Source organism: Galleria mellonella, unplaced genomic scaffold, assembly GCF_026898425.1.
Source record: "Galleria mellonella isolate WM207_F2 unplaced genomic scaffold, CSIRO_AGI_GalMel_v1 utg32, whole genome shotgun sequence".
NCBI lineage: Eukaryota > Metazoa > Arthropoda > Insecta > Lepidoptera > Pyralidae > Galleria > Galleria mellonella.
The window spans coordinates 2260172-2272449 of NW_026442075.1; the positions used below are offsets into that span (position 1 = coordinate 2260172).

The window sequence follows — 12278 nt, forward strand, 5'->3', positions numbered from 1 at the left end:
CCTCACACGTGTAGTCACAATGAAATCACATGGACGTAAATGAATTTTATTTACGACCGATTAGAGAAGGTACGGCGAACGAAGTTGTACGCTTCTTTATTATTTTGTCTATTATCTATTCTGACAAACTATTAATATCTATTTTAATTATTGATTGATAACCACGATGAGTCATATTGTATTCTAATTATGATGGTATTACTATTTCTACTAAACCTTTTAATATTCTACTCATTTTCCTGTTCACACGTACATACATACAAACTTGTTATTCAAGTCCAATATTTTGTCTGAGACGCTCATATTTATGTTGAATTTGCTGCCATATTATTAAAAGACTTTTTAAAATTAATAGTGAACTTCTGTGAAAATTTACATAATAACAAAAATTCACAATTTGTAAGTTGAAAGTGCAAATCAATATGTACATAGTATTATTTATTTTGAAGTTATTTATTGCAGGTAAATATTATTTGTGATTCTATTTTTTAAGTTAGTTATTTTTAGTTTTTAAGTTTCGATTTTTGTTTGTTTTTTTTTTTGTGACAATGTAACACAATTACGTCGCCCATTTCTGTTCTGAACCGGTTTCAACCGACGTCTAAAAAAAGAGATTCTCGATTCGGTTGTATTTTTTATGTGTATTACCCCATAACTCCGTTAATTATAAACCGATTTGGTAATTTATTTTTTATCTTAAAAGGATATACTTAAAGATTGCTCCTGTAGAAATTTTATTACAACTAGTTCAGTTGTTCAGTTTTTAAATCAAAATGTGCTTTTTTCGTGTCTGTTTTGTCAATGACGACAGATGTATTCATTAAATGTACATTAATTTTTTTGCACATACTCGTATTCAATGACCTCGGACATAACGGTCAATGAATGATTTTATTTTTATTTTAAATCTTGTCTAGTGCATAAAACGATACTTTAGTCATGCAGGGGATTAACATATTATGTCACGTTCCAACGATTTATGGTACAGTCCCTACACAATACATTCTACAACTCCATTATAAAGATGATTTTTTTTATGAGTGAAGATGGTATGGTAACCCCGCCTGCGCTAACGGGATACGCTGGCGGAGCACCAGTAAAGGGTGATAGATGAGAATTAAAACAGGTCAGTTATGGCCAGGCCCATCATGATGAATTCATCAGGAATTAACCATGATAGTTTCCAGGGGGAACCGCGAGGAGGTCTACTTGGTTGGGTATACCTTTCCCCCTATATAAAGATGATTTAGAATAAATAAATGGATGAATGAAAACTTTATTGTTTCATTAAAAAAAATTATACAGATTATAAAACTTAACAGTATGCACACAAACAAAATGACACAAACTTCATTACATAAAAGCAAGATAAAAAGGCAACATTGGGCGGCCTTATCACTAAACAGCGATCTCTTCCATACAGCCTTAGGATTTGGAGGAATAATTAAAATTGTATCTAGTCAAGGCGTAACAGAAAAATAATAAGACTAAAAAATGGAGAAAAAAGGGCTAAAGATAAATTTAAACTCAGTTTAGAATTATGCGTTTTTTTATGCAACGTAGAATGGCAAACGGGCCTGCCGTCCACCTGATGGAAAGTGATAACTGTCGCCTATAAACATGAACAGTACCATGGACATAACAGAGTATACTATTTTAATATTGTATATTTTTCTTGTATTTTTCTTATATGTATGTATATATATACCGTATCTTTACCGGTTTTAGCATTTCATATTCTTTGCAGTTGATGTTCTACAAGTTGCAACAACACAGAAAGTATCAAGATTCAAACGGGTATGTACACAATACTATAATCCTAGATTTTATAGGTAACATGTCTCTCTCCAAACAAATAACTTTTTTAACTATCTGAGCGTGAATAAAGTTGTCACAATATACATACATTTATTTAGTATACTTATGGGGAAGGCTGATTTTCAGCAATGGACAATTAACGGTAGAAATAATAAAATAATAATAATCAACTTAGTATACATTTATTACCTTTATATCCATGATACTGTTCATGTCTATAGGCAACGGTTACCACTTTCCATCAGGTGGGCCGTCAGCTTGTTAGCAATTGTAAGTTGCTTAAAAAAAGCTTGGTATAAAACTATACAAACTTCTTACTATTCGTATTTGAAAGAATAAAGAAATATATAATGATTCTTAATTCCTTTTTTTATACAACTTAGAATGGCAAACAAGCTGACGGCCCACCTGATGGAAAGTGGTAACCGTTGCCTATAAACATAAGCAGTACCATGGACATAACAGAGTATACTATTTCGCCCATGATACCCCCATGCGTTGCCATTCCTGAGGACTCGGGTGTTGTTCCTCTGTACCCAGTAAATTTATGCCATATCCCACCCTTCAAACCGAAACACAGCCATGCAAACACAACTGCTTCACGGTTGAAACACGAATGTGACAGAGATACCCAAGCAATCGACTTTTTTACAAAGTCTGGACATAACAGAGTATACTGTTTCGCCCATCATAACCTCCATGCGTTGCCATTCCTGAGGACTCGTGTGTTATTCTTCCGTACCCAGTAAATTCACGCTATATCCTACCCTTCAAACCGAAACACAACCATGCAAAGATTGCATGCCTTGTCTTTATGGAATACTTTAGTTTAGATATAAATATAAGTATTCATTAAAGTTCCGGGAGCACACGGCATAGAATGGGCCACCCCTTTCTATCCCGTGAGTGTCGTAAGAGTCGACTAAGGGAAATTAATAATCAAGGGATAGACAGCAGTGTCCCTCTTAAATTATCACTAAAGTTTGGGACCTATTGGCAAATCTCCCACCCTTAAGTGAAGGCCCATTATTAAAGGAAGAGTGGCCCATTCTATGCCGAAACCACACGGCGAATACATATACTTATCTAGACAGACACGTTAAATTTAATCAGGGTGGTAATGATAGTAGCATTTCGAATGTATTGAATAATTTTTTACTCTAATTATCTTACTTGTATATTAAAAATTGTATATAGATTATGTCTGTACGTGGAAGATTTTTGAGAAAAATTAATAAGAAAAATTCCGTTCGTCTTTCTGTCTGTCTGTATATTAATTACGGCAACACGCAAGAACTACTACACCGAATTGGATGCGGTTTCCATAGTTGAATGAAATATTCCTGAAGGTCTAACTTAATATCTGGTTTATTTTTATCTTGACACGCCATTTATAAATATTAAAATAAATACGACTATGTAATTGATTCTTCTACTTTTGGAATTTACGCGTACGAAATAACGACCAAAAAACTAGTCATGAATAAAAAAATTGTTGATATATAATTAACTACAAGTTTTTTTTTAATGGATGATAATGGAATGGTAAACCCGCCTGCGCTAACGGTATATGCTGGCGGGGCGCCAATGAGAGGTGATAGGTGAGAATGAAAAGGCAGGTCAATTAGCCCATCGTGATGCATACACCTGGAATTCAGCATGATGTTTCCAGAGGAGACCAAGTGGAGGTTGACCTGACAAGGTATATTACTAGGAATGAGACTGCAATACTGTAGTTCACATCACTAATAATCCCTTCACCCCCCCCCCCCCCCCTCCTCCCCAACGACAAGTTTTTTTTTGATGGGTGAAAATGATATGGTAACCCCGCCTGCGCTAACGGGATACGCTGGCGGAGTACCAGTGAAGGGTGATAAATGAGAATGAAAACAGGCCAGCTAGCCTATCATGACGAATTCATCAGGAATTAACCATGATAGTTTCCAGAGAGAATCGGGAGGAGGTCAACCTGGTAATATACCCAATATTACTAACAATGGGATTCTCAGTCTCCATTACTAACAATCCCTTTTTTTTGTTTTTATACCACTGAGGTGGCAAACAAGCATACGGCCCACCTGATGGTAAGCGGTTATCGTAGCCTATGAACGCCTGCAATACCAGAGGTATTACTCTCGCGTTGCCGACCCTGAAGAAACCTCTTTACCCCCCTTTTGAAGAACCCCATGCTGTAGTCTAAAAGTCCTTTTCCCCTCAATCCAACGACAAGTTAAAACTAGATACCATTTATAGCACCAGATTAGAGAAAAAACTTTTCTATTCTAACCTTAGTAAGACAAAGGAAAATCCCGGCTTAGTAATATTTGTTTGACATTGATAGGTCAGTTAGGATATTATTTTGCTATGAGATAAAGAATACCCATTTAAGTACTTGCAAATAATACTTGGCTGACACTATTTGTAGCTATATAATGTGTAAATCACACTTGACCTTCATATATATGACGTCACTTTTATACAAGTACATATAAATAATATCTATTATAAAAACATTTTTTTTTTATACAACTTAGAATGGCAAACAAGCTGACGGCCCACCTGATGGAAAGTGTTAACCGTCGCCTATAGACATGAGCAGTACCATGGACATAACAGAGTATACTGTTTCGCCCATGATACCCCCCATGCGTTGCTATTCCTGAGGACTTAGGTGTTCCATGGACATAACAGACATACACACAAATTGATACAAAATTAACAGATTCCTGTACTGATATAACTATCCACTGCTGAACATAAGTCTCCTCCTAGTGGGGTTTCGCTAGTAGTTGCCACGCTTGATAGACAGATTGGCAACTTTGTAGTTTGGTAGATTGGTATTGGCAGATTACCAGAGGGAGACTTTGTACAAGAGGGAGATTTTGTACAAAAGTCGATTGCTTGAGTACCTCTGTCCCATTCGTGTTTCAACCATGAAGCAGTTGTGTTTGCATGGCTGTGTTTCGGTTTGAAGTGTGGGATATGGCGTGAATTTACTGGGTACCGAGGAATAATACCTGAGTACTCAGGAATGGCAACGCATGGGCGGGTATCATAGGCGAAACAGTATACTCTGTTATATCCATGGTACTGCTCATGTCTATAGGCGACGGTAACCACTTTCCATCAGGTGGGCCGTCAGCTTGTTTGCCATTCTAAGTAGTATAAAAAAAAAAGATTGGTAACTCTCGCCCTAAATAAATAAATCATATCTATTATTTAATCGATTGGTGCAAAATTAACAGATTCCTATACTAATACAGGATTATTTTTAAATTATCTTATTATATTATTTGTAAATTATGTAAATATTTATTATGGTTGTTTATTATTCTGTTTGTCACTATTATTGCCAATTCACTACTTCCTATTTCACTGTGTTGGGTTGACTGGAAGAGATCTCTTTTAGAGATAAGTTCACCTTTGCTTACATTGTTACTAATTTGTTACTATTACTTTTTTTTTATACAACTTAGAATGGCAAACAAGCTGACGGCTTACCTGATGGAAAGTGGTAACCGTCGCCTATATACATGAGCAGTACAAACAGAATGATAATAGATAAGGATAGAAGCAGATTTATCGTAACAAATACATACATACATATCTGTCACGCCCGTCTCCCATTAGGGTTGGCAGAAACAATGGAACGCCAAATGCTTAGATTCAAACAAACCTCTTTCGCTTCTTCCACATTCATCAATCTTTTCATACACGCTCGCCAGTTGCGGGTACTTTTAATTTGGCCCTTCTTCAGCACGCCTATTTGGTCAACATACGTCCGTCTAGGGCGGTCCCTACCGACATCTCCATTCATTATTGCTCGATAAATCTCTTTCGTAATTCTTCTTTCATTCATCCTCTCCAAATGACCAAACCAACGCAACATTCTTTTTTCGATTTTTGTCACTACATCGTCTTTCAGTCCACACTTCGTAGCAAATTTCACAGTAATTAACCACTGTGGTTTCCAGGGAGAGCTGAGTAGAGGTCGACCTGACAGGGTATATTGCTTACAATAGAGCTATTAGACACCATTATTAAAAATCTCTTTCCCTATATGGTGAACGAGTAGTCCGCCCATCTGATAAAAGTGGTAACCGTCACTTATATATGTATATATACTTTATTACCTCGTTAATTCTAATTTGCGTGAGAGTCGTCGACATACATACGAATAACATAGACTATGTATTATTTCTGACATATATGTATATATATATATATTGATATACACATTTTTAATATTGTTTCAGCAAGACGAAGGATGGAATTGGAGTTATATTGATTCGCTAGAGACAACGTCTAATGTAAGTAATACATATCATATTATAATTTTATTCAAAAATTAATTAAATTAAAACAATTAATTTTTATTTAACAAGGCTTCATGAAAAACATACCGGAGTATGTTCTTAACACGAAAAAAAAAGAAATTTTAAAATACAGTAAAAATAAAAGAGCAAAGAAAACTATATAACCCATTATTTTATATATATAAATATATATATATATATATATATATATATATATATATATATATATATATATATATATATATATATATATATATATATATATATATATTTATATATCTATTTATATATCACTAATATGACAAACAAGCATACGCCTCGCCTAATGTAATAGCTACCGTTACCTGTGAAAGCTTGTAATGCCAGTTGCGTGTGCGTTACCTATTTACTTTGTTACTCGTTTTTTCCTAAAAAAATGTAAAAATCCCTGTTGTAGTTTTTGGTAAAGACAAAACTAGATGTATTTACGATTTTTACAATAAGTAAAGTATGGAAATGTATCATTAACACTCGATATTACAGAGTAATTTCAATGGAAGACAGATAATTTCAACCGAAGCAACAACCACAACTGCACCGACCACAACCCTACCACCGAATCCATGCAACGACCCGCCATCCGTCCAACCAAATTTCTACGCTCCAGGCCGCAGAATAAGTGTTACAAGTAAATTATTACATAATTCGTATGTATAGTCCTAAAATCGGCACTTGATAGAACTTTATATTATTATCTATCTATATCTTTCTTTCTTTCCCGTGAGTGTCGTAAGAGGCAACTAAGGGAGGGCGAGGGACAGACAGCAGCGTCCCTATTAAACCATCTCTAAAGCCCAACTGTGATTGCCAAGTGTGGCAACTAGTGACAACTCCTCAAGGGGGAGGCTTATATTCAGCAGTGGACATTTAAAGGCTGATATGATGACGATGATGATTAGAAACATACTGGTACTCACAAAATACAAAATAATTAATCTGTATTGGTAATAAAATGCTAATTAAATCTTCATTGTATATTAGTCTATATTTATATGTCAGGCAATCTTATTATTCGGAGGGGGAAGGGATTGTTAGTAAAGTGGACTACAAGTCCCATTGCTAGCAATATACACTATAAGATCGACACCCACGTGGCTTTCCTTGGAAAGAATCATGCTGAATTCCAGATGTATTCATCACAATGGGCTAACTGACCTGCCTTTTCATTCTCACCTGTCATCCCTCTCTAATACCCCGTCAGCGTATACATTTAGCGCGGATGGGGTTACCATTTCATTATTATCCATTGGAAAGAAACCTTATTACTGCGAAAAATATGTGTCAATTTAAATTTTAATCCAACTTAAAGTGAAGAGTTAAAAACCCAAATTGATCGAAATGTCAGCGATAGACTCGCCCTCTGTCACATTGCATTCTAATATTTTAATAATAATAAAATACTTCTAACTGCCTCCTTAGGAATTAATGGCTTAATTAGATCCATAATAAATAAAAAAAAATGAATCTTTTGACTAATAAATTATTTTATATTTTGTATTATTTTATAGAATGCTACGAATATATTTGGGAGTTAAAAAACCGAGTAGATATAAATGACAGAGCTATCAAATGTAAGTACAAATTTAATATCTTTCACACGAGTATGATATAAGGTTGTTATGTAGTAAACTGTATAATTTTTCCTACTAATTATAAATTCGAAAATTTGTAAATATTTTTTGGATGTTTGTCACCCGATGACGCTAAAACGACTAGACACTATTATATGGCATTTGAATTAAATTTGTTAAAAATTAAAATCGAGTATACATACTAATTGCCGTGTAGTTCCGGCATGAAGGGATAGACAGCAGCGTCTGTCCTATAACATCACTAAAAGCTTAACTCCCTGCCAGGCGCGGTAACTACTGGCAAAACCCCTCAATACAGGCAGGCCTTTGTTCGGCAGTGGATAATTAACGGAATCGGGGGTATCATGGGCGAAACAGTCTGTTATGTCCATGGTACTGTTCATATCTATAGGCGACGGTTACCACTTTCCATCAGGTGGGCCGTCAGCTTGTTTGCCATTCTAAGTTGTATAAAAAAAAGTACTATACATGTAAAAATTAATAATAATAATAATGTTTTGTTTCCTAGTAATTAATTGAGTTTTTGCTTTTATATTATCATAATTTGACGACCCAAGCCGAGATTTAAATTGTCCGAAGTGCCACTATACCGAAGTAATTCGTCAAATATAAGAGTTGACACTTTTTAAAACCTTCAATAAGGACTCATCTACGAGGATATTCACTTTGATATTAAAATTGGTCAGATAAATGATTAATTATTAAATGAGATTATAATATATATACTATACCATGAAAGTGTGAAACAAGTATACAGTCCCTGTGATAGTAAACGGTCACTGTAGCCTATGAACGCTTGTAATACTAGGAAAGGGGCGGTAGGTATTGTTAATAATATGGACTACCAGTCTCATTGCTAGCAATATACCATGTGAGGTCGACCCTCACATGGTCTAAAGAGGTCATCTCAGAGGCTAAAAATAAATGTAAAATTGTATACGAAGAAATCGAAAAGATTAACTATTGAATTTTTGCGGGTTCTTCTCAGCAGATAACAACATCCCAAACTAAACAGTAGAATCATATAAAATTTACAATTCAAAAGAGCTTCCATACAAGTCTATCTGAATAAAGATTCCTATTCTATTTATTAACTTACATCTAAATTATTTAAACTTGTCACTTGATAAAAAAGCATGTTACGTTACAGATAGATTATAATTTTTAGTGTTAATCTTGTAAAAAACTAACGTGAGTCATATTTTAGGGATATCCGAATGAAAATAATTAGGGGCAACCCCGAAGCTAAATACGTGAGTAAGGGAAAATAAATAATTCTTAAGTTCTTTGTAAAGTCCCAGAGTCGAGAGGTATATGTCATCACTAGACAAGAACTATACAAAAACAAAATAAAGGAAAACGATATGAAAATAAAAAGGTTCTTCGCACATAGTAATTTCAATTCCAATTTTGTCTTGACTTTGCAAATCTCTCGATGTAAGAGAGAAGACTAGCTACCTCATTATCAGCAGACAGTGTACCTGTTACACCGATCTCCAGGGGATTCCCTTTAGAGATCCGCATGGTTGAATTCTGGTAAATTTATCATAATCGACCAAATGACTGATTTCGTCCTAATTAATATGCCTTAGTAGTAATCCGCCTGCGCAAATCAAGAGTGCAATCGAAATTATCATTTCATTTTCTTTTATTTAAAATTAAACCCTATATCTTCTAAATATTACTTTCAAATTACAGGTAGACATTATCAATATAAATATTTGGGTGTACGCTTCGTCATCGGAGGTCGAATTACACTCCCTGGAGAATTCCCTCACATGGTAATTATTTTGCATTTTTTTTAAGTTTTTTGTATTGTTTCTGGGAAGTCTCGATACTTATATAAAGTAATAAAATCCGGTTTGGAGCAATTTGTATTGGAAACGGATTTCACCTCCTGCTTCCACACCTCGACGAGTGGCAATGGATGTCTAGAACGAGCAACGTTACGCAGGTGGCCCAAAAGTCGAGCGCGTGTCGAAGTAGCAATGGAATCACATTTAAAAACCTTTATAACATTACCGTTGTCATATTACTGCAATGGTCTTTTTTTTACCTTCTTGATCAAAAGCCTTTTCCTTACCAGGGCGCTATAGGCTGGAGGAGCGTCACCGATGGGTGGTTATTCAACTGCGGGAGCACTCTCATTAGCCCCAAGTTTGTACTAACAGCCGGTCACTGTACAAAAGCATCTCCGAAGGATACCAGGATAGCAGACATAGTACCAAAGATCATAAGATTTGGTGTTAAGAATCTTAACAGCAACAATGTAATTGTAAGTTGATTTATTAATTATTTGCTAAAGCGATACAGCTAACAGCAGATTTGTTAGATCCTGCTTATTTGCTATTCTGAGTATCGTAAACATAATCACATAAGATATCCCTTCAGTGTTCTTTTTATTTCTGTTCTTTAGAAGCCATCTTAAACCTTTCGTGGGAATTAAACAGTGAACAATGCATTAAGAAACTTATTATTTCCACAGGATAGTCCTACTGATAGAAATATATCTAGAATAATACCGCACCCGCAATACAAGCCTCCGAAGCAATATTTTGATATAGCGTTAATGGAAATCGACAAAGAAGTGATATTTACCAAAGCGTTACAACCAGCATGTTTGTGGACCAAAAACGATGATAGTTATGGAAGCGTGGCTACTGTTACTGGATGGGGCGTTTATAAAAACGGTAACATTTATTCTTTAAAATAAAGGGATAAAGTATCACAAGAAGAAAAAGTAGATCTCACATTAGATAACTTTATTTTTTTAAGAAAATTTATCAAATTTTATATACGAATAGACTTATAAAGCTTTGAACTATGGCAGTGAAATTACAATATATGGAAACATAACACCATAGTCATTTCTGTGTGTGTCCCGAAACAGAATAGGCTACACCTTTCTTTCCCGTGGGTGTCGAAAGAGGCGATTGCGGATGGCGAAGGATTGGCAACAGCGTCCCTCTTAAAACATCTCCAAAGTCTAACTGCAGTTGCCAAACCGCCTGCTAAGCGTGACAACTACTGACAAAGCCCTCCTTGTGGGAGGCTTATATTCAGTAGTGGACAGTTAAAAACTTATATGATTATGATGTTAAACACCATAGTCTACAGAAATGGCGCATACATACTATAGGCTACATAGCATTATTTGTGATGTACTGTTTATGATTTGTTTTTAATATCTATAGGCGTATCACTTTACAACAGGTGGTCTTTAAGCTTGTTTGCCATTCTAAATATCATAGAAGACTTGGAGCAATACACCAAGAAAAGACGCTCTCTTCAATTTATTTCTTTACAATAATCTCAGGTAATCGCAACACGTCTGAAGAACTACAAGCGGGCGATGTGAACATCATAGATTCCTATAATTGCGACCAGTTCTTGAGGTCTTCATCCAACAGGCACTGGGTTGGAATAAAGGATCACCAGCTCTGCGCCGGGAAACTGGACGGTGGTGTTGACGCCTGTCAGGTATATTATTATTTCTACTTTCAGTTACTTCTACTTCATTGACTATTAAGAATTAATTAATGTAAACAGTTGTTACTCTAATTATGTTCTTTGTATTAATTGTATCATTTTTATAGTAACAACAAACATTGAAACCCCAACGAATCTTATTTGATTTATTTCATTGAATAGATTATGTTCCGGGTCTGAGCATGAAGCATGTAAAAAAATCTATGTTTTGCACGAAAATTGTTTTCTAAAAGTATTTCTAATATGCAGGGAGACTCAGGAGGGCCTTTACAAGTAAAGATCCCATTACCAGAACCATACAAGAAAGTTGAAGGTACCATGCACTATGTCGTCGGAATCACATCGTTCGGTGTCGGCTGCGCACTGCCAAACTTGCCCGGGGTCTACACTAGGGTGTCTAGTTTTATTGATTGGATCGAAAACATTGTTTGGGCGAATTAATAAAATATCTTTTTAAAATATAACAGACTTTTCATTTTATTGAATTGAATTGAATTTATAAATTTATCCAATTTAAATAATTGAATGAGTATAATCTTGATTTATTAAATTGTTATTTTACGGCAGTCTACGCACAAATTGCTCTAGGGTCTGAGATGCCATTTATAATTTTTTTTTATGCCACTGAGGTAGCAAATAAGCATACAGTCTATCTTTTTTTTCTTTTTTTTTTTATACAACTTAGAATGGCAAACAAGCTGACAGCCCACCTCATGGAAAGTGGTAACCGTCGCCTATAGACATGCGCAATACCATGGACATAACAGAGACGTGACTGTTTCACCCATGATACCCCCCATGCGTTGCCATTCCTGAGAACTCGGGTGTTATTCCTCTGTACCCTTCAAACCGAAACACAGCTATGCAAACACAACTGCTTCACGGTTAAAACACGAATGGGATAGAAGTACCCAAGCAATCGACTTTTGTACAAAGTCTCTCTCTGGTAAATCTGGTAAATGGTATCTAATGGTAAACTGTTACCGTAGCCTATGAACGCCTGAAATACCAGAGACATTAGCCG

At 35.3% G+C, this 12278-nt stretch overlaps 1 protein-coding gene across 1 annotated transcript; it reads left to right on the plus strand.

Moving 5' to 3' along the window:
* The first annotated feature begins 243 nt into the window (after positions 1-243).
* LOC113510736 (trypsin 3A1-like) lies at positions 244-11720 on the plus strand. Its single transcript, XM_026894249.3, has 10 exons — positions 244-462; positions 1748-1797; positions 6075-6128; positions 6657-6801; positions 7682-7744; positions 9464-9546; positions 9852-10040; positions 10251-10455; positions 11082-11245; positions 11504-11720. Exons 1-10 carry the CDS (start codon positions 423-425, stop codon positions 11693-11695), a joined length of 1185 nt encoding a protein of 394 aa, XP_026750050.2. The 5' UTR covers positions 244-422; the 3' UTR covers positions 11696-11720.
* The last annotated feature ends 558 nt before the right edge of the window (positions 11721-12278 follow it).

Bases quoted from the DNA above. Each gene is read 5' to 3' on its own strand.
- LOC113510736 (XM_026894249.3), top strand. From the start codon at position 423: ATGTACATAGTATTATTTATTTTGAAGTTATTTATTGCAG. The intron at 6,129-6,656 runs GTAAGTAATACA...TCGATATTACAG, and splicing joins CGCTAGAGACAACGTCTAAT to AGTAATTTCAATGGAAGACA. The intron at 10,041-10,250 runs GTAAGTTGATTT...TTATTTCCACAG, and splicing joins TTAACAGCAACAATGTAATT to GATAGTCCTACTGATAGAAA.